The following is a 26412-nucleotide window of genomic DNA, read 5'->3' on the forward strand; positions in this document are numbered from 1 at the left end:
ATAGTTGTTTGACATGATAATCTAATATTTGCAGTTTTAATTTTATATTTATAGGAAAACTAACAAAAAATAATAGGTGGAAATAGATTGTAATGAATAGCTAAACGCTGATAATAATTTATTAAAATTAACATTTGAATTTAAAAATGTATTGATATTTGTACTATAGTCTACAATAAATACTATACAGCATGCACCATTTAAGCTATAAATTTATAATACTCTCAGTTATCAAGGTATCGCAACAACAACAATAGCAAGCCAACAGCTAGCTCAACATTCACATCCACGGCTAGAATATCCCTGGCCTGGACTCTGTCTCCATCGTCGCTTTGTCCCCTTTCCCATTGTCATCCCCATTCTCCTGGCCGAACCTTTGTGCCAATTTAAATGCGTAATTATAACGAGTGCGAGCAGTTAGAGAGCGTTCTTGGCCTGCATATTAATTGTGTGCCAGGGGCAGGCGATAAGATGGCGAGGGGAATGGCAAAATCTATGCAGGCCAGCACAGACAATAGGAATTTTAATTAAGGATCAGCATGGGCAAAATTTATTTAAAGGTGTGCCGTAACAGGGTGGCTGGGGGGCGTTGCGGGTTGGGTGGGATTGTACTTGTTGGAACTTGACTTGGTAATCTGTGTGCATGTTTCAGGCATTTCTCAACTTCAGCGAATACCTCGAATGCTTCATGTGCCCTCGGTGCCAATTGAGCAGCCATTGAAAGTGGGCCGTTTGGCGAGTTGCCAATTAACTGTGGGTGTGCCACGAGTGTGCCAAACTCCGCAGTTAGGCACATCTATAGATTGGCCACAGTGATACAATTATTTGCCCGGCTGCCAAAGTGTCGCCGTCCTATGATACACTGTATTGAGCAAATGGATCGTCAGTTGTTTCCGTAGTGTAGCGGTTATCACGTGTGCTTCACACGCACAAGGTCCCCGGTTCGAACCCGGGCGGGAACAGGTTTAAATGTTTTTTTTTGAAACATAAATTTCGTGCTAGTGGATTTAATTTATTGTAATTTTTTTGAGCATATATTTATTTTAGAAAAAGTTTACTTGTTCAAAAATTTTAAATTGTGCTTGTTACTAATCTTGAATTGCTCTAAATCGATCGCAATCAGCTGTTTCCGTAGTGTAGCGGTTATCACGTGTGCTTCACACGCACAAGGTCCCCGGTTCGAACCCGGGCGGGAACAAAACTTTTTTTTTAGTTTAAAAAATTAAAATTCAATATTTAAAAGTTTTTTGCTTAAGTAAGCCATTATTATTATTATTTTTTTATATTTTAATCTAAATTTTACTCAATATCAATTATCCCATGCAACTACCAGCCGAAAAAACGCAAGCAAAACGCTAAACAATCGCTTCAAAAAGCTTTACAGAAACTTAACAGTAGCATAACACATTGCCATGCTAAACATATGATTATAATAGCAGTATGTACAAAAGCTTAAAGCTTCTTGGTAAAACAGCTGCAAGTCATGTTATTATATTGAATGTCATTAATACTGAATACAATTTTACAGTTGCTAAAATGATGGTGTGATTGTTTAATCATTAATTATGAAATAAAAAAGCCCCTTTTTCCATTTTCTATGTTACTATTTATTTTAATTTATTCATGACCTTTACTGACCCATCCAAAAAGAAATAGAAATAGAGAGCACCAGAGAGTGCAAAGCAGACGTTTGCTAGCTCACGCTTGCTCTCTTACGCAGCTCTTCCGATTTGTAAGAGAGAACTTTTTTAAGTGAGAAATATTGACTTACCACGCGTTTTATGCACAGAAAGCTTTCTACAAACAAATCGTAAAAGCTTTTTGCTAACACAATGCCGACAATACCAAAAACCAAACACAACTTTCCTTATCAGCGTTATAAACAAATAATTTTTGCAGCTGCCGCTTCCCGTTTATCTCAATACAGGAGTCCAATATTCTTATCGTTAAACTTTTACAAATTTCATTGAGAAATCATCAAACTAAAAAACAAAAAAACGCGCACACTGCCGGCAAAAGCACAAAACAAATCGCTGACGCGTCCGACAGCTGTGAGAACTTTGCGATAACTGAATACGAATTTTACGAGCGATTGAACTTGCCCCAAATATCCCTCCTCTACCCTCTGCAGCATTAGTCACAGCTGTTTTTGTTTATTTACTATACGCCTAGAGCCAAGTTTGAGGAATACGATTTCAGAATGAATAACAAAAATGATCGAGCTCATTTTTCCTAATATGAGCGTTGCGTTTTCAAGATATTTACAAGAAACCAAGCGTACGCTTATATCTTTTATATACACGAAATTGTGAAATACTAGCAATAAACTAAAACTGGTTATTTTGTGGAACATATTTGAGCTGTAGATATTTTACATTATATATTAATCCATAGATTTTATATTAGACAAAGACTTGATTTAGCTATACAAAAATCGTGTTTTATTTTGTCGTTTAAGATTAAATAATTTAAGTAACAAATGCTATACACAACAACGCGTAATGTGGTATACAAATTGTGCCTGTTGAGGGAGCTCATAAATATAGTATAAACAGTGTCAGGAGGAGAGAATTAAACGTACATAGACTAGCGCGTACATAAACCTAGCTAGAGTTACAACTAAGACGTCCGCCTAGTCCCGCGTGTGATCGCGTATCCAGTCCAGATACTCTGTGACCCGTGTGTAGACACCTGGATAGCCGGGCTCGCCGCACTTGTTGCCAAAGGAGACCACGCCCAGTTGCACCCAGTGCGAGTCGTAGCGCATCATCAGTGGGCCGCCAGAGTCGCCCTGTGAAAATAAAAGGTTCTTTAGTATGCTAAGATCTCCGAGGCTCTAGCGTAACCTACCTGACACGCATCAACTCCTCCGTCGGAGTAGCCGGCGCACAAGAAGTTCTCATTGATGGGCTGGAAGTAGCTGCGATCACAGTCCTCGTTCCGCCAGATGGGCAGCTCCGCCTGCCGCTGGCTGGTGGATTCCTTGCCGCCATAGTAGGTGGTGCCCCAGCCCACGACGGTGGCCCGACGTCCGGGCAAGCGTTCCTTGGGCGGCATTCGACCACCGCGAGGCAGACAAACGGGTATCACATACTTGGACTTGCGCACGGGCTTATCCAGCACGAGTATTGCTATGTCGTTATAGAAGCCAATGCGAGAGAAGCTGAAAGGAGTCGGACATCGGATTAGTTTGCTTCAACTTGAGAGCTTTGAGAGCATTTACCGTTCGTGTGTGCGCACCTCCTTGACGGCAAAGGTAACCGGATCGGAGGGCTCGGCATCTGTGGACAGATCTATGTCTCCTAAGCGTACGGTAAACTGACGTGCAGCAAACCTGAAAAGGAATCGGGATTGTATAAAAAATTAACAGGCAAATATATATTTGTAATCTGATCTTAATCTTAGACTACTTGTAGTCACAAAAATATAAAGGAATATAGCCGGGAGAGATAGAGAGTTAATTCCTTAACTATGTATATGAAATCAAGTAAAACCTTGAATATACCTTTATCAAACTGCTATTGGTGTCAAGTTTTTCTGAATTTAGATTTGCTTAACTTTTATAAATTATATTTAAACATTATCTCTTTAGCTTAATAAATCATATATAATTAATAGTATTTCACTAATTCTTTAAAATTGTTAACTAAGTTCATTTAATTAGCCAAGGCTCTTAAGGGAAAGCTTTACTGTGCTTTCTAATATCTCCCATCAGCTGTGGCATTATTAATCTTAAATCCAAAGCTTAAATATTAAACCAAATTCATTTCCAATAATCTATAATTTTCACTTACGGCTTTTGTCTGGAATCCCTGGTGCAATGCGCCGCGGTCAAGATGTACTTGGAGCCAATTAGGGATCCGCCGCACCAGAATTCGGTGCGCTTGGGACCATGCAGGAAGATGGCGGCCATCCAGGGCCACTGGCCATTGGGCGCCTCCACGCCGCCCACGATGCGACCACTCGAATACTCCTGTTGACCGCACTCATCGGGATCCACGATGTTGTTGGCTATCTCGTCCAGATTCTCTGGCTCCAGTGGCGACTCTGTGGTTGTGGTGGTTGGTGTTGTCGGCGGTTTCTTTTGGGGAATGAGCACCAGACTGGAGGTGGGCCTTGCCGTCGGTCGCTGTGTGGTGCGCTTGGTGGGTGCCAGTGTGGTTGTGCTTGCTGGCGTCCTGGTGGTCAGCTTCAGGGGACGCTGAGTCGTCAGCACCGTGGAGCTCTCAGAGGCGGATGTGGTCACGGGGCAACAGACGCCTGGCACAAAAAGGCTCTTGAAACAGAGCGACTCCCGCAGGCTGCTCAAGTTGAGAAGCAGGGCGGGGCAGCTGCTCAGATCTTCGCAGCGACCCGGTCTGCCGCTGGGCGTCTTGCAATAGTTCTCCACATCCTTCGCGGTGCCGGCCTCCTCGCTGGCCAAAGCCAATTGATCGAGCGGGCGCAGCGTAGTGCTGCTCCCGATTGAGCTGGGGGACTGGGTGGTGCGCGGCGTGGTGGGTATTTTGATCTTCTGCTGGGACTGTGGTGTTGCCTGAGTCAGCTCCTCGTTGGGCTTCTTCACCTTTTGCTTGTTTTTGTTCTTCTTGCGCTTCTTCTTCTGCTGCTGCTTCGCTTCCTTGTTCTCCACAAACATGGGCTTGCCTGGCGCCTGCTCCGCCTGTCCAATGCGCTTCGTGGCAACCTGTATGGCGCTCAAATTGGCGGGCTTGCCCGCTGGCAGCAAACTGTTGGCGGAGAGTGTAGCGGTGGAGGTGTCCAAAATCTTACCGGAGATGCCCGGCAAGGGCTCAGCTTTGGCAAAGGGCGAGGCTGTTGTGGAATCGTCACTCCGCTCTGTAGATTTAGTACTGGTGTTGGTGGTTCTGCTGGTGGTGCTGCTAGTGCTGATGGAGGCGGTGCTGCTAGTGCTGCTGCTCTCTCCATCAGCTTTGCTGCTACCCGCACTCTCCGCTTTGCTCTCCTGACCACCGCGCGTCATATCCACGAGTATGTGCCCAACATGGTTAAGTGCTCCGAGCGTCTCGGAGATGCGATGAAATGTGGACGGGGAGAGCAGGCGGGGCAGGGACTCATTGCTGCTGTCGGCGCCACCGTCCGCAGCGGGCTCCTCATCGCTGTCATAGTATTCACTGGAGCCCTCAAAGTCATCCTCGCCGTCATCCTCGCTGGCATTGCTGCTGCTACTGCCGCTGCTGGCCGAGTAGGAGCTGTACTCCAATTCCTCGGCCAGCTGGCGGCCCAGGCGCTTGTCGTGCAGGTGCGGCTGAAAGAAAGACGCTGCCTTAATAGTTAAAGTTATGAATGTCCGTGGTAAACAAAGTGCACAGAAGCCACTTACCATCGTTTGTCAAGTGCTGCGGCTGCTCATCATCCTCAGCGGGAGCTTGTGCCTGCACCAAGATGCCAGCCCCAAGTGCTGTAAAATATTTGAATAAAGATATTATATGCATTGCTTGATTGCAAATAAAACATAACACAAAAAAAAATTTTATAGACAATGCTCAGAACTAAACAAAGGAGAATTGGTAGAATGATTGTTCTTCATTATAATTCCTTTATACAGTTATTATTACACTATTTGTGATGCCGAGAAAATTCACAAATAATATTCTATAAAGTTGCAATACACAATACAAAAAATAATAAAATCTACCAAAAATAATAACAATAGTATATTTCCAAATTATTTGAGATCTTCAAATGAATTGCTCTCAAACAACAACAAAAACTTCAACTGTGTGAATACCTATAAACCGTCTTTCATACAACAAAGTTTAACTGCTGCATTAAAGTATTTCATAATTCGATTCTTAGGCTCTTCGAAAAGTAGTATTAGACATCATCGAGTCACTATATATTTGATTAAAATTTTGCGTTTCAAGTTGTTTGGTTTGAACTATCAATCAATTAAGAGGGTCAAATGGTTATAGTGATATATACATACATATATATTCTTTCATATCATTTTGAGCTCTTTTAGGCTGAGAATCAATCAATTAAATACGATTTCAAACAAAATTACGTTATACAAAATGCAAAAGAGCACATATAAATTTTATTTTATAATTTATATACAATATTGTATATATCTACTCTTTCCACTCATTTCAAAAAATCTCTGTTATTTTATCAGAAATCCATTATCATATTGACAAGCTTAAATTCTTATATCTACTTAAACATTGAGTAATATTGTACTATATTTTTTTTCATTTACTTACAGCAGACCTTAGTTAAACTATTCGCTTATTAGACGTTAAGCTCTACTAGCCCTTCGGCTTAGATAAACTATCATTAGTTTTGTCTGATGCTCATTGCTCGACTCCAATCAAACTCTTTTGTTACTAACTGACCTAAGTCAAAACTCAAATTGAAAACTTATGCAAAAAGCTCTTTCGAGTTGGGTAATGTCTCAAATCGGCATTACGCATCTGCAGTGCGGCAAAAAATGAGAAAGTATGTCGCTTGAGTCTCTCGCGCGTACACCTCTATAGCTGTATAACCATGCCCTGCCCTGCTCCGCAACGCCCTGCCCCGCCCACTGTGTTGGCCATGCATATCCGCGTGTAGCTCTTCAACTGAAGCGTTTAATGTTTATTTAGTTGTCTCTGTGACATAATCGCAGTTCGCATTGGTTACGCGCCCATCAAATGACTTGCAAGTTGATTGTTTCGCGGAGCAGAGCTCTCGAGCTATGCTTAAGTAAGTTAAGTAAGTTAAGTTGCACATTTTGCATAAATGCTGAAGCAGAAGCTGAAGCTGCAGCTCAAGGTCGCTTGAAGATTTCTCCAACTCGAGATTAATCAAGATGAATCTGTACGATCTGACGAAACATTTAGGCTGTTACAGTTTGACTCGAGGTTGTATTTACTTTTTTTTTTTTTATTTATTTATTTATTTTTTATCTTTGTGCGCCGCTCATTAACATTTTTTGAGGTGCGCACTGCAACTTTGTCACTTTCACTTGGGAATAAAATTGCCCATGCCAATGCCAAATTGTTTTATTTTTTGTTGCTGACTTCTTTCTTTTTTTTTTTTTTTTTTTTTTTTTTTTTGCCTTCACCATACAATAAAATACTGGGCAGTTACACGTAAAGTTAACTTGGCCCGCATATAGAAACAAGCCTCGAGGCACAATCGAACTATTGTTAATGCAAACATCAATGTATTTGTGTAATTGGCGAATTGTAAAGAACTTTTTCTTGTTAACAATGAATGTTCAAAGCAAGATTGAGGCTCGAATTAATTTGACTGATATTTTTCTTTTTTTTATAAAATTTTTAATGTTGTTAAAATGAATTTTCAAAGAATTTAAAAATAAACTAAAAACATATTTAAAATTTTATTTATATTTTGAAAAATTTAATTTACATAAAAATATTAATAATGTGATAAGCTAATAAACAATAATTAATGAATAATCACCTTTATAATATTTTTTGAAAGTAATAAGTCAGAGTAATATATTGTAAAAGTTGAATAAGATATATAAATTCACATATACAACAGAATATATATGTGTGTATATACATATGAATTTGTATAACAACCTCTGCTGAGCGTAATCAAATCAAATGTGCAAATCGTTGTTAAAACTGCAAGCAACAATCAAGCAGCTGTTTCTATTATTATTTTTCTTCAATGCCAATGAAAGTGAAAATCCCGGCTAACCGGCTGGGGAAACTGCAAATAGCTAGCGTACCGGGGAAAAATTGCAATTGAGCAATGGCCACAGATGCGATGCGACAATAAAAAGCGACAACGAACAAAAGAGAAAAAGAAAAAAATTAAAATGAAAAAAAAAAGCAGCTGCAATAACTTCCGAAGCGACAAATAAATATTACATTAAATTGCAGACAAGAAACACGAATTGCTGGAGGAGTTTGGCTTTGGGCAGCGAGCGATGACAGCAACACTTTTTTTTTGTAATATTGTTTTTGTAGCTTCTTCTTTTTCTGTTTTTATAAAATATATGTAGTTGCATAATATGTTTGGATAGGCTGAGCGGTTGTTGCGGTAATACCGAAAAGTCACAAACTGTCAATGTTCAAAATGCACAAAGCGTCTGTCTTTCCCTCTCTCTCTCTCTCTCTATCTCTATCTCTCTCTCTCTCTCTCTCTCTATCTATCTCTATCTCTATCTCTCTTACTCTGTATCTATATCTGGTAAATGTTAATTTGTAACCACAACTTTTTTGTGCAGTAGCTGAGTCAATTTGATTGGCCTTGGACACCTGTGTGTGTGTGTGTGTGAGTGTGCAATTTGCATTTGGGCAACTCGTTTTTTTGTGACGTCACTTGGCGGAAGATTTTGCCAAAGAAAGTTACAGACTTAGTCACGTTTTGTTGTTGTTGTTAATGTCTTATCTTGCTGTAAAATGCGCATTATGTGTTTTTTTTTTTTTTTTTTTTTTTTTGTGACTCGGCTCATTAATTTGAACACAAAAACTACAAAATAAAACGAGCGGCAACAAAGCAATACGGCTTGAACTTGAGTTTAGGGTTTCACTTTTACAATACACAGAGTGAGATGCACAAAGCTAACGATGTCGATTCCTTATGACTGATCAAATAGATTGGAGCACTGCCTGTTTTGTTTATGGAACTGACATGAATTCAATTTGCTGCCCGCTCCGCGCCCATCCCAAATTCAAGTTCGTTGCCTAAGTCTTTTGTTTGCACAAATAAACATATGGTTTATCTAATTTTTGAAATATTTCAAATATTACAAAATCTATGGAATCCATCGGAATTGTAATAAAAATGTGTTTAATTTTCGTATACCCACCTAGGCACAATAGGTATGCACTCAAATGCATTTTGTTTTTATTATTATTTTATTACTTTGTTTTGTGCAGTAAACAAAAGATTCGGCTTGAGCGCTTATTTCATTTGCAATAAAATTTGAATTTATTTTGGGATTTCGTTGAATCTGTAACGTTATTTAACACGACTTAACGAAACCGCCAGCGTTCACGCACTTAACGAAACCTCGCTCGCTCCAATGAAAATGAAAGTGTTAAGCGCGGTGTTAAAAAAAAAAACCTATATATATAAGTATTTATACATATATTTTTATTAAGAAATTTGTTCGCTTTATTTTTATTAGCCACTTGCTGCTTATGAGCTGTTAATTGACCCGCGTTATTGCTGGAATTTTGTAATATTTTTGTTGTTACTTATTACGTTTGTTTATTCGTTATTTTTGTTGAATTGCATAAATAAATTTCACTCTGTAAATCAGACACAAATTTTTGTTATTGTTTTTTACTTGAATTCAGATGATTTTTGGTACTTTTTTTTAACAAAATATTGTATTTCAGCTGTGGCTGTAGCTGTAGCAGTTGTGTCTGCACCGCGGCTGCTTCCGTGTGCCGTTGCTGCCCGAGTTCGACTGAAATTGAAATTGAAACTTAAACTGCAAAAGACAAAACGATCCAACAACAGCCCCAGCAGCAGCAGCAACAACAACAACAGCTTCTACAGCAGGCAACACAATAAAAGCGCTTCAAGTCGCGCTCGCAGACAGCTTTAACTTTGGCTTTTGGCTATGAGGGGGTCAGCGGGAGAGCGGGAGAGCGTCGCCAGAGCGCGGACCTCTCTTTTCATTTTGCTTTTGTGCATAGAGTGCGGAGTTGAGACCACGAAGGTAGCGCCGCAACGTACTGGGTTTTACTTTCTTTCAGCGTCGGCGCGCATTGTATTGATGGATCGCTTCGACGAGCAAGCTGTGCTTTAAATTCTGTAATTAACTGAGGCTTAACAAAAAAAAAAAAAAAAAAACAGAAAAAAAGAAACACAGAAAATAAATAAACAAAGATACAAAAAAAGCAACAAATACCAGCAGCTGCTGTCACTCCACCTCATTCTGTGCACCTTCAAAGCAAACCCCAATGAACCCGCCTCCCGCATTAGCGCACTTCAGGTAATACCCAACATATTTAGTCAAAAACAATATTTTGCGCAACCTTCGCATGTTTTTGTTGCTTTTGTTGTGCTTGTTGTAGTTGCTGGAAATTAGTGTCTTGCCATCGACTATCGAGAGTGCGCGTTCAATGTGGCTCCGGATGATTCACGCACTTTGCTAGTTGGTTTCCCCCGGCAACCGTTTTTGGCCTACTTAAAATGCGAATCGATTATGAGCTAAGTTTTTCAGTCAAAAAAGGTCGAAATATTGGAGGTTTTTTTTCTTTCTGTATTGAACTGTTTTGAGTTCAGCAGAGCTGTGGAAAATCCCAAAGTGTTTTGCTGTTTCGGTTTTTTAAGGTGAAATCCTTGACTTGTTTATCTTCAAAGGTTGTACAAAAACCATAGATAAGCTCTTTGGGTGTTATTATGATCGAATTGAGTACAGTTGCTGACTTTGCATATGCAAAAGACTGACTACATCAAATTTAAGCCTTAAAAAAAAAAAAAAAAAAAAAAAAAGAAGTCATTAGTTATAGTAATTATGAAAAGCTAAAACTATACCAAATCTAGATCGACTTAAGCCAGAGGCCTTAGCCACAAACTTCTTTGAAGTCTAAATTTTTAAAATATCCAAATATTACAGTAAATTTAATGAATGTGCTCTTGACAAATCGATGTAGTCTGACATGAAATGTAGGTCATCTTCCACAAGACAAAGTTCCCAATTGCGAGAACTTCTTGGAAAGTTGAGGTCTGCTCAGACCGAATGTTCATGCCCTGGAACAGTAACCCTCAGCCTCAGGCCATGTACATTGTCGAGCTCATCTGCACCATCGATGCTGCGAAGGAGAGTGTGTGTGATGCTGGCCGCGTCATTAACGACCGTGAAAATGAAAAGTATGGAGCGTGTGACCAACATAATTAATTTTGTATTCATACTCATTCCGCGCCTCAAGCTGTTTGACAACGGCAAAAGTTAGAAAACATTACTTCTTTTTATTATTATTATTTATTTTTTTTTTTTACCTCATTGTTCGCCAGTTGTTGACACCTTTCAGGGGAAAAGCAACAAAGGCCATAAAACCATAATGGCAGCATGTAACAAAAACTTTGCAGCTACTACACGAAAAGAAAACTGCCAATAAAAGCAAGCGTCTGGCTTAATGGCTGAGAAAATGTGACAATAACTTAATAAATTTATGTGGGTCTATGGAAATAAAGCCAAAGAAATATAACTAAAGCCAAGTAGACAAAGTGTTGGCTTGAAAGATTTTCGTTTGATTTGCGCGCGCTGGAGCTTTAAGCACTGCGCAGGCGCAGTGAATGAAGTGAAAGAAAGCTTTTACACGCGCCGCACATTCAAGCTTAAGCGAAGAGCTTTCTTTTACACGAATCAAATTATTCAGGGCTTGAACTTTAACTCTAGATATAAATTTAAATAATAAATCGGGACTTAATTTTAAGTTTAATAAAATAAATAAAATGAATAAAAAAAATAAATGAATAAAAAAATAAATGAATAATCTATAAATAAATAATAAATAAACAAATAATAAATAAGTATTTACATATTATTTTTTAAATATATCGTCGCTAAAACTGAAGATAACGAATTACACCTAAACTTTTTACTGTGGATTATATTTTCATTTATTATGTTTGATATATCTCTGCATACTCAATCAAACTAGTTTCTGTGAAATACTATCCATTTATAATTTTTTATTATTATCATTATATATTTATTAACTTAATTCATTTTATTTACAATTAAAAGCAGCTTGTAAGACATTAAATTAGCATTAAGAATTAGGCTACGACTACAATGCCATTGAAATGTTTTAACCATAAGCATTTAGGAATTGAATTCATATGCTTATCATATTTATATATATATGTATATATGTATGTATATATAGAGAGATACTTTATAGAGTGTTAGCAACGATTTGCTACAATAATTCTTTTGATCTTTCAGTTTAAAATTCGTTGACTTAAAGCTTTTGTGTCTAAGCTTAAGATTTTTTCCTACATATTTTTGTATATTCATATATTTTGCGAACAATTAACATTCAATAAAGTTGTACGACTTGCAGAGAGCGAGAGAGAGAGAGAGAGAGAGAGAGAGAGGAGTGCATATCATATTTACAGTAGATATAGTAGATAGTATCTTAGAGATACTCGTAAAACACAATCCAGTAGATACAATTGAGGCTGGCAAATAGAGCCGGGAAGAGCACACGCGATGATCGATCGATGTAGATGGCGCGCTTTAAACGCTCCTGGGCTGGCGTCAGCTTCGGCTTTGGCAACTCCGGCTCCGGTGCTGGCGGCGGCGGAGGTGGCGGCCGTATGGTTGGTGTCAATATTATATGCGACTCCTGGCGCGGAATCCAAGGACCGTCCGCATCTAAGGGTGGACGCACCACGCGCCGTGTTGTGGTCACAATCTGCAAGAGCAACGTCCAAGCAATATAGAGTATGAAATATATCTGTCTCTCTCTCTCTCTCTCTCTCTCAATTTCCAATTCTAGCTTCAACTTACGCGCTTGTTTTTGGTCATCTCGTCGAATATCTTTTCAATCTTTTCAATTTTCTCATCCGCCAGGGGCAACATCGTGGGCTGTTTATTCGAAGCGGCATTGCTGCCGGCTGCTGCTCCTCCTTCCGCCTCCTTCTTGCCTGGCTCGCCCGCCACGGGCTTGGGCGGGTATGCAATGGGCTTAGGTATGGGCGTGTCGCTGAGCACAATATTTATCAGGCAATACTCCATGAGGGCCATGAAGACGAACACCGTGCAGACGGACATGAAGGCATCCACAGCCTTCAAATAGGAGACGGGCGGCAAGGACGACTGCGACTTCGCATGCTGCGTGGAAAGCGTGAGCAGCGAGGTCACGCCCAGCGTGACACGAGCGGGCGCCGCCTCCGGCTTGATCCAGAAGGACACCCACGACATGATCACTATCATGCAGGTCGGTATATAGGTGTTAAACACGTAGTAGACCAAGCGCCGCTTCAGCGTGAACACCACCTCCAGGCACGTAAAGTTTCCCGTCGAATAGACCTGGGTGCAGTCCGCGGTCTCGTTCCGTATCAGCGCCACCTGCGGCAGCTCAATGTTCTCGTCCACCACCAGCGGCGTGGTGGGATCCCATTGAAAGATCAAATCATCCGTTGTGTGAGATACTGACAAAGGGAATTAAGTAAGATGGGAACGATTTATAAAAGAGTCCAATTTTTTTTTAATGTGATTTTCTCTATCACTTTTTGCTTCTCAACTAACTGTTCTTCATAACTCTTATTGGATTATTGGTAAAAAATATTGCATCTATTATTTCTTATTAAATTGATCGATTTTTATCAAATTCGCTCAAGTTTTCCATCTAATATTATATATTAATTTATCTGAACGAATAATAAGTTGGACTGTAAATCAAACTTCCTTCTCTGGATATGAATGATCGTTCGTTGTTCATTCTGATTTCGTTTTTTCAACAATTTTTCAAAATTAATTACATATTTTATTTATTGTAAGATCAAATACTTCTATCAAATTTTCTATCCACACCCTAGAAAGAATATGAGAATATAATATAGATAAGTGAAAAACTCACAGCTCTCCATTTGCAGCTTGCACTCCTGTGTGTCGTGTGGGTAGATGGCGAAATTCATGATGCAGGATAGCTTTAGCGTTAGCTTTACCATGTAGAGTATGGTCTTGTCCTTGTAGAGCCACATGTAGTGATTGGGAATGGTCATAGTTTGGAATGTAACCGACTTGGCATTCTTGAAGAAGGAATCGGGTCGCCACATATTCTTCAGCCAGTCCACCTCGAGCAGACGATACTCTTGCGTCATATTTTCGGGCAGTCGTAGGCGATGATCCTTCCAGGTTTGCGCGAAGAACACGTCCGCCACATAGGTCATGGAGTTCTCGTCGATGGAGTCGAGGCCCATGACAGTAACGTGAAAATAAACTATGGTGGGCTGCCCCTCCTTCTTGGGCGGGCGCATTTTGTCATAGCGCTTGATGTCCTCCGGCAGGATGTCGGTTATAGCCAGACTTTGTCTAGAGAGTGTTTAACGTTAAGATGGGGCTCCCAGCAACTGATGCCATACTCACTGAAATTCACCCTTGGCAAAGTGTTTCAAGCAAATGCAGCATATGACCAGCAGAATGATTTGCGCTACCATGTCTACAGATTGTTTCCTTCTGCAACGAGGGGAATATCATCTTGAGTACTTAAAGAGCTTGCCGTAGATCGATTGATGGCCGTGAGACAACCTTTGCTCGGGATCAAAGCAAAGCTCTCGAACGGTGTCACTGGCATTGACAATGCCTCGCATCGAGTGGAACAAAAATAGCGACAATTATGCTGCTTAACGGTGTAAATAAAATACGAACTAAAGGACAATGGCGGGGACAGTTAGCGCACTTCCTGCACAATAGCCTCGGCATTGCCAGCCTAACTACCTGAATCTCTCTCTCTCTCTCTCTCTCTCTCTTTATCTATTTCTCTCTCTTTCTATACATATCCCCTCGTTCGCTGCATCTCTGTCGTGCTCTGTCTACACGTGTAGCCCACAATACCGACTTAATTCACAATTAAAGCCACTCGAAGCGGGCGCGTGGGCGCTTTATGGGCCAAGGGGCTAGGGCGGTGCAGCGGAGAGGCACTCCATAAGTGGCCCATGCGCCTTTTGTGCACTGCCGATGCCGATGCCGCAGAAGCGTGTACCCCCATTGAACGCGACACGGCGACGGTCTGAAGGCACTGCGAATGCAACGGGCGCATTAGACAAGGACAATTCGCATGGTAAATGATGATGCCGAGGTAGCTAGCGCCCTAGCCTACTAGACGTCATGGCCAACGAGCAGGGTAACTGGAAATTCGTATTCCACATGCGTGTAACTAGGCCAACATGCTCAATTTATTCCTCAATTAAATCAAGCATCGATTTAACGAATATTATTAGTCGAGAATTATTGGATAATTAAATGCACACATAGAATATTTGCTGAGAATTTTCTTTCATTAATAAAGTTTTAATATAGTCTAACAATTTTCTATTTTATTTCTATTAAGCCTTCACTTTTATGTTTCTAAATTTCAAACTGATGAAAAAGGACAGATGTATTAAAATTAGATTTACAATAAAGAATATCTTGTAATAAATATGAGAACAAACTTATTTTGTATATTTTCGTATAGAATTTTCTGTTATTTAAAAAAGGAACAACTATTTTTGGTATTATAATCAAGTTTCTGAGTAAAATATAATTCAGTTCAATCTTAATTATATGATTTTAAAGAAATTTCGATCAATGATAAAACGTTCAGAAAACTTGGTAATTATAAAGCCATTAATTGTTGTAATTAAAATAATATTAATATTAGTCTTTGGACAGTGTGATTGGCTTTATGAAGTATTTCTTTAAAAATTCATATTGACAAAATATAAATAAATAAAAATATCTTTTGTCTTTGTCAATTTAATAAATAAAAATTATTTAAAAGATCTGAAACTTTAAAAAAAATTTCATAAAAAAAAGTAAATAAAAAAATGACTGCAATTTTTTTGGGGTGTCTGTGAATTGCATTATAACGCATTATATAATTTTATTTCGTCTGAGGTGAAGCTGAGGTATTCTAATTACTTTTTGAATGGTTTAAAATTGCTGTAGCTATAGCAATCGGATGTGTTACACAGATTTTGAAATCCTCACAACGGTTATATAACATCAGCTCGACGCAGTGATAGACATTTTGCAGATCATTAAGACAAATTTTTAAATTTGATTTAATAGCTTTAAATTTTAAAAGTTTCTCTATTTAAATTATTAATTATTTCTTAATTTATTTTTTAAATTTATTTCTTAGCTTAAACCTCAACACTTTAATTTGTAATTATAAATTTGTATTTTAGTTGAATATTTATGCCGATTTGAACGTCTTTGCTGTTCGAAGTGTCGCTGACAACTGACGTTTCGAGACGAGCGATTTGAATTTAAAACGTTGCCAGGCGAACAGGGCAGAAAAAAAAAACTTATTTGCCAACGAACAGGCGCAGGATGCTGGATACAAGGCGCGGATACAGATGTATGGGTTGCTCTATGTGTGTGTGTGTATCTGTGTGTGTGTGTGCTACTGAGACTATGTGGTTGAGTCGCTAAAAAAACCTTTGCACGCTAGCAAAAAAAGTGAAAGCCCTGTGAGAACTAGAGAAAACTCTTTAATACAGACTGTTCTTGTGCAAGTATGCGATATATATGTGCCTATTGTCTATATATATACACATATATATATATATATATATATATATATATATATATATACATATCTGTGTGTGTGTGTGTTTGTCTTGTCATAGTCACTTAACATAATTTTGTCAAGTGCTTTGGCATTGCCTTTCCACATAATCTGCTCGTGTCTCTGTCGTCATCGTCATTGTCATGATGAGCCAGGGTCTCCCATCCTAACCCCTCCACCTCAACAATCTCCCGCATTCCCCCTCTCCCACAGTCGCTCTAAGCTAGAATTCTGTACGTTTAGCTGCATTGCTGCTGTCGCCAATTGATTGCTTCTGGACCCTCAATCGCATCGAATTCGCGTGAAAATCTGTCCCCAGTCTGCATTATGGGCAAACTGTTTCTTTAGTTGTTCCAATCAATTGGCTTGTTAGTTGCCACGAAACAAGGCAACAACTTCTCAAGTGGCTTCCCAAGAGCAGTGTTTCTTTTCTCCTTCTCTCTCTCTCTCTCTCTCTCTCTCTCTCTCTCTCTCTCTCCCTCTTTGTCGTAACTTTTGAATTTTGCTTTATTTCTTGATTTATTGCAGCTGCCTGCAGTGCCGAAGGATTCTGAATGGCTGCTAATGGCAAGACGTCTTATGATAATCCAATGAACCCGCTGACGTCAAACGGAACCTGAAAATGCGAATATAAATGGAATGCATTAGTTGCTGACGCTGCTGCTTGGAGGCAAGTCTTATGAATAACTTAGCGAACTGATTAAATATTTAGTATAGTATCTAGAGAGAATGACAGAATGATCTGGAACGATTAAGGGAGATCTCTGAATGAGAGAGGATAAATTAGAATTAGTAAAAATACATCCAGATATTTGACAGGGTAATAAATAAGTTTCCTTAGAGGTCATTAATAAAATACATAAAAATGCAGCAGAGAGAGAGAGAGAGAGAGAGAGACTGATGAGGAGACCATCTGATATAGAAGAGCTTGGATAAGCACGCAGATAGAAAGTGATACGAAAAGGGAGACACCAATAAAGCAAGAAACAATGAAGAGAATAGCGGGAATGAGTGGAAAGCAGAGAGCCAACATAAAACAATAGAATATTATTGAAAAGAATCCTATTATATATAACGATAAATGAAGTTATAAGAGTAATAGATAAGGAAACAGTAAAAAAAAAAAAAAAATATATATATATATATATATATATGTATACATATATATATATATATACATATATATATACATATATAATATGTAACGGTAATTAATGCAGAGCTAGATAAAATGGTAATCAAAGAAACTTTTAGTTTTGACGAAGGCCAACTCATCTGTAATGAAACCTAGTCAAAGCTGTACGTAAGCCCATAGAATTAGTGCATGCAAATCTTCTGAAAAACTGCATAGAAATAAGATTCAAATGAAACCGCAAGTGAATTAGTTTTTCATTAGAAAACCAGTAATTAAATTAAGTGGCCGAAGTGTTAGACGGAAGCTGATGAGCTGTATAGGACCACACACATATATATTTAGAAGACAAGTCCGGTGCCACCTGTGAAAGGGGGCGTCTGTGTATCCAGAGCTAACCTTGAAGCATATTTCACATATTTACACACACACACACAAAGATATCCACAAGATGCCTATGCTTAGGCGTGCGGCCTTTTGCCACGCTCATCGCAGCTGCAGCACTCAACGCCTTTGCCGTAGACACTTTAGCAACACATCCTTTGGCCTTCCGACAACAACAACAAAAACAACAGCAACAACAACTCGTCAGCAGCATCGTCATTAAATTATCTCTGATGCGATAATAACACACACTTAAGTTACTCGCCGTGGATCTAACTAAGGTTTCCTTTCTTAGCGCCCTGCCCCGCCCCCATTCCCCCAGCACCCCGCCTGATTGTGTTATAAAAAGCTGCTGATTTTTCTATAGTTTATTCGAATGCAGTCGAGCGTGACGCTGCTTTTGGACCTGGACCTGAGTACTTGCCACAAGCTGTGGCTAGATGCGGCGCTTGCTTTTCAACCAAACCAAAAATTGCCCCGCACCACCCGCTGCACTCATTGGGTCTCTGGCAACCGCTTTAAGTGGTGCTCTTAACTTTCTGCTGATGGCAGCAGGAGGTGCGAGGCGAGACGCTGGCAAAGATTTCTTCTCAATGTTTTTTTTAGCTTGCATAGTTTTTATTAGACTTGTGGGGAGACTTTTCTATTTGGACAGGCTGCACGTCATTGAAAATTTGTATAATACATTTTATATTCGCGCCCATGAGTTGTGTCTTTGCGTAGGCTAAAAAGGTAGCGAAGGTCGCTCAAAGTGTGAAAGAGCGAGAACTGTTTCCCTGATTTGCATGAAGACATGAATTATTCACACTTTATTCAGGAGTCAAAGGAATCAAAGTTACATACGAATCTTTACTAGCTAAAGGGCCAACAATTTCTATAAGGACACGACTTGTTCTCTGAGTGAGTTTATAACTTTTTCGACTTCTTTGACAAATCTGAGAAACTTGTAATTTCTCCAGATCTTTTAAAAAAAATTGTAAAAATTTTTGGAGCTGCTTTGAGGACTCTTCCCATTCAAAACAGTCGTCTATCCGTTTGGTTCAGATCAGATTTATTCTTTGCTGTTTCAGCAGAGCTTAGACATTTTTTGCTTACTAAATACTCAGTTCTATGTTTATCTCTTGACAGCCATGAAAAGTGACTCAAATAAATTCAATGATATTCGATCGAAAGCATTCATAACTGAAACAGAGATACTAATTAATATCAAGAGATGACGCTGCTATCCACTCTATTTCAGGTGAGTTTTTTATTTTAGCGGTTTCCTGTTTGCAACAATTTGCAAAACTATTCAAAAATTAATAAGACTTGTCTCTGCGTGTCTGTGTGTAGCCGTGTGTGTGTCTGTGTAAAATGTGACCCACATTGGGCCACCACATGCGGAAGTCCATTGAATGGAAAGTTGCAGCGCGCTTAAGCAACCTCCAGCCACCCCAACTCCCCAAGGCGAGTTCCATTCATGAGACGAGGACATTGAACCGGCTTCGAAATGGTTAATAAGGGAGTTGCGTACGGGGCTGGGCGAGCGGGGGGTGCCGCCCTTAGGGGTTGAACGCAACAGTTGCCCAGGTGGAGAGCTACCCAGTGCGTCATTGTCGCCAATGTTGATAAACAAACCTGTAGCCGACTCTGTGGCAGCACGTGTGCCCCCTGCTCGGTGGTTAGTTAGTTGTTGCATGTTCGGCTAGTGGTTGCGGTGCCAGGGGGTGGCTCGTGCCCATACGGCGCATGCGCCGGCTCCGAGCAGCTGAGCGCTCCGCTGTGACGTCGCTATTGATTTTTACACGGCCAGAAGACGCGCATCGCTGCGCACTGCATTTCAATATAAAATACAAAAAAAAAAGAAGCGCACACACAAACGCACAAACACGCACAGAAAATGCATTAAAAACAATAGTGAAAATTAATAACAAAAATTAGCCAAACATTGCTAAATAATTCATAAACCTTTGGCTGGCAGGCAAAGGAGCTGCGCGCTGGCAATACGGAAGCGTGGCCCAACATGATTAAACTGCGACCATATGTGCCCTCCAAGCGCATCGCCATACGGGACTCCTCGATTGATGAAGACATCAGCGACGACGTGGACGATGAGGTGTTCATCAAGGACGCCAGATCCGCCAAGGTGAGTCACCAAGTGAACTCATCTCCTGTTTTTTTTTTATCGATGTAATAAATCAGCAAGAAAATTTGATGCTGCTCGCTGCACTCAGTTCGTGTTCCTAGATTCGCTTTCGCTTTCTTTTCACTCTCGCTGTAAACGGCGCATAAGAGATTTTTTCTTCTTTTAAACATATGCGACAGCATTTGGAGGCCTTTCACTTGCATTCACTGTTTGTTTTGTATATTCGTTTAGATTTGTTTTGGCATCTGGCCAAGTTCTGCTTTAGGCTGTCTAAGCTAAAAAAAAAAAAAAATATATATATATATATATATATATATATATATATATACATTTGGCCTGACTGTAAAAATCTCTTGATTATGTCGATTGCGATTTGCAATATGTTTCTTTTAGACTATTATTTTTTTTTAAATTTTTTTTTTTTTTTTTTAATTTTGCTAAATTTTATTATTATAGATATATATAAATTTTTAATAATATTTTTTTTATTATATTATATTTATCTGATTTTAACTATTTTAGAATAGTAACAGACAATTACTTCAGCAAAATTCCGACAGTTTTCAAATTTGGAATTTATAGGCGAAATGCGATCGAAATTGTTAAGTGGAACTCGTCAGAAAGCGTTCTTGATTGTATTTACCCAATTAATATTTGTATAGTATATATACTGCGACCCCATCTTTGCATCTTCGCGGCGATGCAGCTGCCTGGCAGATTGCGCAAGTATTTGTTTTGTAGGCTAATTGTAATTGGACTATTATCGATTGCAACAGGGAATAACTATCCATAACAAGCATCATCATCTTCAAATGAAGTAGGCTGAGTAAATTATTTCACAATCGATATGACATCGCTCAGCCAGTAAATGCAGTCGACAGTGGAACGTTTAAAGTAGACACTTCTACTTTAAGTTAACACAGTAAAATACAAATATTTTCGGTAATTCCAAATAAAACCAGAGGTATACATATCCAAAGATCTTTCGCTTCGAAATAACTGAGCTCTAACAAGTAAAGGTATATCATCTAAGCTAGCATATACTGGAACTAGCGATTTCTACTACATTTTACATAATGTTCATATGTTAATTAGGGATTGCTAATTAAGTTTATCGGGCGAATTCAAAAGAAAGTTGTTTACGAAAATGTTTACTTAATTTGTAAGCAAACGAGCGATTCGCCTAGAGATAATATTAGGCCTTAGCCTTGGGCGAATTCGCTGTCTACTCCAAGCCGGGCGAATTCGCTGTGTGCTCTAAGCAATACGAATTCGCCTTATTTCGCTCGTGCTTGTAAGCAGTTCCGTTTTGGTTCATATTGTCTCTCGTTTAATCTAAATCTCTTCAATCCCTTCTCCAATTGCAGCGCAGTGAAGAGCAGGGACTGAAGCGTCCGTTGATGGCGCCGCGTCGCAAGCACAGCTCCGGCTCGATCAACAGCTCGACGCCCATTATGAAGCAGCACAAGAGGCGGCGCTGCTGCCGCTGCTGTGAGCCCTTCTGCTACGCCTTGGCCGCGCTGACCGTGCTCTGCGCGCTGCTCAGCCTGGGGGCGCTGATGCTGACGCTGTTCCCGCAGCCGATGCAGCGCATCCATCACTGGTGGCGCGAGGATGCCCAGCTGGCAATGTTGTCCATCAATGGTGACGGCAGCGGCGGCAGGATCAGCTATGGCAACCGCCTGGGCACAGAATTCGTGCCCTGCACTCAGATCAGCGTGCAGCGCTTGTGGACGCGCAGCTTGGCCCGGATGAACAGCGAGAGTCCGTTGCGGGCGGCCGATCTGAATGGCGACGGCATCAAGGACGTCATCTTTGGCTACGGCGTGGATGACAATATACATTACGAGGGCATTCCGCTGCCACGCTGCAAGTCCGCCCAGCAGGGCGACGACGTGCCCTGCGAGGGCGGAGTCGTGGCGCTCAACGGGCGCGACGGCTCCACGCTGTGGCAAACGTGGAGCGTGGCGAATGTCTTCTCGCTGCACTGCAACGCGGACATAGATCGGGATGGCGGCGTCGACTGCGTAGCGGCAGGCAGATTGGGCGTGAGTAGCAGCTCCCACTGAGTCTGGATGACTCTCCCCATTCTATATACTATATATTTTCCGTTGCAGATGATCTTTGCCATCAATGGACGCACCGGCCAGGTCATCTGGAACTTCCACGAACTGGAGGTGGAGACCAACTCGCCCATTGTAATGGATCTCTACACGATCAACGTGCTGCGCGACCTGGACGGCGATGAGGTGCCGGAGCTGATAGCCGCGCATCTCGAGGAGCGCGAGGAGTCCAAGGCGGGCCACATCAAGCTCATCTCGGGCAAGACGGGCAAGGTGCTGCGCAGCATACCCACGCCGCACCGCGAGGAGATGTTCGTGCCCATCCAGCTGCTGACCCGCGCCGACGGCACCGAGCTGCTGCTCATGCTGACCGGCGGCCAGAACACGGCTGGTGGCATCTACAGTCTCCGGTTGCTCACGCTGATGGCGCACACGAGCGAGAAGCACTTCACTCCACTGTATCAGCAGTCCAGGTCTGGCTTGATGGTGCCTGCCGTGCTGACCGATCTCAATGGCGATGGCATCACCGACGTGGTCGTCGCCGCCTTCAACAGCAGCGTCTTTGCCTTCGACGGCAATAACTATAGCCAACTCTGGAACTACACGTTCCCGGCCAGCGAGTGCGTCAGCGCCATTGTGCCGGGCCACTTTGATCGGGACAATGTCACCGACTTCATGGTCAAATACAATACTGGTCCGGGCTTCCCCGTCTACTACTACTCGCAGACCACAATTCTGGACGGGCGCACCGGGCAGCCGCTGCTTGATGCCATGATGACGGACGCGGGAGGCGCCAGTAGCCTGCTGGGCGGCGTGTCGATTTCGCAGAGCTTTGGCGGGGACTTCTTCCTGCACTGGCAGCTGCAGTGCCGCAACAGACCCAATGCCCGGGATGCCTACGAGTTTGTGCCGGACAGCGACATCATCTTGCAGGCACGGGCGGACACCTGCAGGCTGCGCTACAACGAATCGACGGTGCTCAAGCTCTATGCGATCGCACGGCACATTGAGCCGCCGGGCGCGGTGCTGTTTAGCACAGATGATCTGGAGGTGCAGCTGAATCGCACACAGAGGCCGTCGCCGACGGGCAAACAGTCGCCGTTAAAGCATCCCAAGCTGCTCAAGAAGCTGCTGGCCAATCGGGAACAGTTGCTCAGGCAGGCGGCCGCAGCTGATGCAGCGGAGGAGCTGCAGTCGCAGGCACAGTCTGGTGCGGGTGCGGTCAAGTACACTAAGCACCGCAAGCATCCGCTGCCGGAGCTTCTGCCGGACAACGAGCTGCCCGGCTTCGGCGGTGGCTACATCAAGGAGCCCTACAAAGAATTTGTGAGTTATTTGAATAGATTTGAGTCAGAAATTCTTAACAGCAGCTTCTCTTGCAGAAGGACTACGAGCCATTGCCGCTGCCTGCAGAGAATCCCAATGCCATGCGCGTGCCGGAGGAGTACGAGCTAGTCTACAACGATGAGGTGCCCCAGATGCCAGAGCAAAACGAGCGACCCATCCACTTGCGCAGCAAATATCCCAGTGGCAACAATCGGGATGTGCGCAGTGGCAAGCTGGAGGGGATCAGCAGCACCAGCAGCCCCACCACCAGCACCTCTAGTCTGCCGCTGTCGGCGCAGTCGCCGCTTAGCTTGTGGGATCTGGAGCTCGACAATGAGGCCCAAGAGCAGGCAGCAGATGCAGCAGCTGCAGCGGCAGCTGTAACCGCCTCCAGCACACAGTCGCAGTACCGCCGACGCAAGCGACAGCGACGCGATGATTCAGCTGCGGCCAGCAGCAGCAGCAGTGCTTCCTCTACAGCTGGCGAGGATGGGGTAGCGACGACTGAGACTGCACAGACAGAGGACTGGTATTTGGCATCCATCTCGTCAACGGGCATGCTGCTCAAGGCGCTGTCCAATGTGAGCTCCGCGCTCGACTTTGCCTTCGTGCTCAACATACGGGAGTCGGAGGCGTATCCACCGTTATTCTCGCCGCAGGATCTCAGCTGCGTCGAGGAGAAAATAAGCGCCTATAAAAGTGAGTTTATTTACTGCGACCTTTGAAAATAGTTCACATATTTATTTATTATCTCTGCAGGCTATACCGCCGATAACTTGCGCGTGCTGCGCAAGCAATTCCTTAAACAGTGCCTGAGCGAGCGGCTCGTGGACACGGAGCCCGACTTGCCGAAGTACGAGGCACAGTTGATAATTACAAGAATTGGCATAACATGCACCTGCCACACACTGCAGCCGGGTGAGGTGTGCTCCGAGCTGAATCCAATTGATGCACAGCGCTGGACTGAGTTCATGGGCAACGATGGCAATGGCTATTATGCCAACTAAAAATCGAAGTCTATCCTACTAAAAGCTCTTCGCTCTCTCTCTATCTATCTCTCTCTCTCTCTACTCTACAATAATTGTAATTAATCGATTGTCATTAGTGTCTGTGTGGCTGTTTCGTGTTATTGTAACAGTATTTATGTGTGTCATTGTGAATATTTTCGGATTTTTTAAAATACAATTAAATATTTAAACTTATGAAATGCCCGCCAATATGCTGCAGCTCGAAATGGTTTTCAAAGAGGGTGGCAACTCTATAGCAAACTAATCAAAGTGAGGATAGTTGCAACAGAATATCGGCAGTCGACTAAAAAGAAGTATTTAGATATACAAATCAGTTTAATAATTATTAATAATTATAATTATTTTTATTAACTTATGATCAATTATATTTCAGAAATTAAATGTAAACAATTAATGTTCATACAAAGTATCGATAAGTCAGCTTATCGATACGACTGTCCGTGCCTGGCTCAGCACTAGAAAGTCAAACTGTAGACAAAAACAAGAGCGTTGCAGCTGCCTAAATATTATTATTAACTTAATGCTGCGCCCTAGACATATTCAAACACCAGCATGGGCATTCTAGAGAAGATTGCAGAGATCGAGCGAGAAATCGCGCGCACCCAAAAGAATAAAGGTATGTGCAAATATATGTATAGAAACCGGCGCAGACAACGCGGAGTCGGAATTCGCATTGCTGGCAATGGCGTTGCCAGCTATCGGAATTTAGGGTTAGAATTCATTTGGCAATTCTTGAATCTTGCAGCAACCGAATACCATTTGGGCCTGCTCAAGGCGAAGTTAGCCAAGTATCGCTCGCAGCTGCTGGAACCGGCCAAAAAAGGCGAAAAGGGCGAAGGATTTGATGTGCTGAAGAGCGGCGATGCGCGTGTCGCGCTTATTGGATTCCCCAGTGTGGGCAAGTCCACCATGTTGTCCACACTGACCAAAACCGAATCGGAGGCGGGTGAGTGGGGTGGTCAGAAGGCCGACACCTTATATAAAATGATTGCTTCTTACTGCACACAGCCAACTATGAGTTCACCACACTGACATGCATCCCCGGCGTAATTGAGTACCAGGGCGCCAATATACAGCTGCTCGATCTGCCGGGTATCATCGAAGGCGCTGCCCAGGGCAAAGGTCGTGGTCGTCAGGTGATAGCCGTGGCACGCACAGCAGACTTGGTGCTCATGATGTTGGATGCCACCAAGCCGAATGTGCATCGCGAACTGCTAGAGCGGGAGCTGGAGTCCGTGGGCATACGTCTGAACAAGCGAAAACCCAACATATACTTCAAACAAAAAAAGGGCGGCGGTCTGAGCTTTAATTCTACCTGCGCCCTGACGCGCTGCAGCGAAAAAATGGTGCAAATGATTCTGCACTCGTTCAAGATCTTTAATGCAGAGGTTCTATTCCGCGAGGATTGTACAGAGGATGAGTTCATTGATGTGGTCACGGCCAATCGCGTCTATTTGCCTTGCCTGTATGTGTATAATAAGATTGATCAGATCTCCATAGAGGAGGTGGATCGACTGGCTCGACAGCCCAACTCCATTGTGGTCAGCTGTAACATGAAACTCAATCTGGACTACATGCTGGAGGCGCTCTGGGAGGCATTGCAGCTGATCCGGGTATACACCAAAAAGCCTGGTGCCCCGCCAGACTTTGACGATGGCTTGATTCTGCGAAAGGCAAGTAACTTGGTAACTTAATGTAATGGAATCCCTTTTAATCTTGCGCGCTCTCTCACAGGGCGTCACTGTGGAGCACGTGTGTCATGCCATCCACCGGACGTTGGCCGCACAATTCAAGTATGCATTAGTCTGGGGCACTTCCACCAAATACTCGCCACAGCGCGTGGGCATAGCCCATGTCATGGCTGACGAGGATGTCATACAGGTGGTCAAGAAGTAGATCGCATTTGTTGAGCGCTTAGCCTTGGCATTAATGGAGTTGAAATATATATTATATTCTACCTAAAGCAACCCAATTGTGCAGATCGTCCATCTGTTGTAGCATTATCTTTCCTCAAAAATATAAAACTGTGCCGGTTTATTGAGAGTCGTCAGCCCACTTCTTGGAAGATGCCGATGGTTTCTCTGCCTGCCTGCCCAGGAATAAAGCCGAATATTTTAAATTGCATGAT

General features: G+C 42.1%; 5 protein-coding genes and 2 non-coding genes across 8 annotated transcripts in view; 4 read left to right on the forward strand and 3 right to left on the reverse strand.

The window, feature by feature from the left end:
* Nucleotides 1–2072, reverse strand: part of LOC6574588 (nicotinamidase) — a 34074-nt gene extending 32002 nt beyond the window's left edge. Inside the window, exon 1 of the mRNA XM_015167540.3 lies at nucleotides 1772–2072. The gene's annotated coding sequence lies outside the window, so the exon portion shown is untranslated. The remainder of the gene's footprint in view (nucleotides 1–1771) is intronic.
* On the forward strand, nucleotides 890–962 carry Trnav-cac. The gene has a single exon. It is a non-coding gene; the product is annotated as a tRNA-Val (tRNA).
* Nucleotides 1126–1198, forward strand: Trnav-cac. Its single transcript has one exon. It is a non-coding gene; the product is annotated as a tRNA-Val (tRNA).
* Nucleotides 2073–2418: 346 nt separating the features above from the next.
* Nucleotides 2419–9406, reverse strand: LOC6574591 (serine proteinase stubble). The gene is made up of 6 exons (XM_032728189.2): nucleotides 8792–9406; nucleotides 5342–5419; nucleotides 3795–5280; nucleotides 3224–3334; nucleotides 2851–3163; nucleotides 2419–2791 (listed from the first exon to the last, which is right to left on the reverse strand). The coding sequence occupies exons 1-6, from the start codon at nucleotides 8820–8822 to the stop codon at nucleotides 2633–2635; spliced, it is 2178 nt and encodes a 725-aa protein (XP_032584080.2). The 5' UTR covers nucleotides 8823–9406; the 3' UTR covers nucleotides 2419–2632.
* A 2200-nt stretch (nucleotides 9407–11606) lies between these two features.
* On the reverse strand, nucleotides 11607–15765 carry LOC6574592 (glycine receptor subunit alpha-4). 2 transcript variants are annotated; one of them, XM_015167541.3, is made up of 5 exons: nucleotides 15575–15765; nucleotides 14039–14128; nucleotides 13530–13984; nucleotides 12458–13101; nucleotides 11607–12362 (listed from the first exon to the last, which is right to left on the reverse strand). In XM_015167541.3, exons 2-5 carry the CDS (start codon nucleotides 14107–14109, stop codon nucleotides 12084–12086), a joined length of 1449 nt encoding a protein of 482 aa, XP_015023027.1. In that variant the 5' UTR covers nucleotides 14110–14128; nucleotides 15575–15765; the 3' UTR covers nucleotides 11607–12083. The 2 variants fall into 2 exon arrangements, with proteins under 2 accessions (XP_015023027.1, XP_002000629.1); XM_002000593.4 differs by lacking the exon at nucleotides 15575–15765 and having other exon boundaries at nucleotides 14039–14863.
* Nucleotides 15766–18883: 3118 nt separating this feature from the next.
* LOC6574593 lies at nucleotides 18884–24458 on the forward strand. Its single transcript, XM_032733574.2, has 6 exons — nucleotides 18884–18982; nucleotides 19703–19867; nucleotides 21235–21915; nucleotides 21985–23256; nucleotides 23313–23955; nucleotides 24016–24458. The coding sequence occupies exons 1-6, from the start codon at nucleotides 18956–18958 to the stop codon at nucleotides 24261–24263; spliced, it is 3036 nt and encodes a 1011-aa protein (XP_032589465.1). The 5' UTR covers nucleotides 18884–18955; the 3' UTR covers nucleotides 24264–24458.
* A 266-nt stretch (nucleotides 24459–24724) lies between these two features.
* Nucleotides 24725–26408, forward strand: LOC6574594 (developmentally-regulated GTP-binding protein 2). The gene is made up of 4 exons (XM_002000595.4): nucleotides 24725–24900; nucleotides 25030–25230; nucleotides 25293–25957; nucleotides 26019–26408. The coding sequence occupies exons 1-4, from the start codon at nucleotides 24837–24839 to the stop codon at nucleotides 26178–26180; spliced, it is 1092 nt and encodes a 363-aa protein (XP_002000631.2). The 5' UTR covers nucleotides 24725–24836; the 3' UTR covers nucleotides 26181–26408.
* The last annotated feature ends 4 nt before the right edge of the window (nucleotides 26409–26412 follow it).

The sequence above is a fragment of the Drosophila mojavensis genome, unplaced genomic scaffold (genome assembly GCF_018153725.1).
Source record: "Drosophila mojavensis isolate 15081-1352.22 unplaced genomic scaffold, ASM1815372v1 contig_231, whole genome shotgun sequence".
Taxonomy (NCBI): Eukaryota; Metazoa; Arthropoda; class Insecta; order Diptera; family Drosophilidae; genus Drosophila; species Drosophila mojavensis.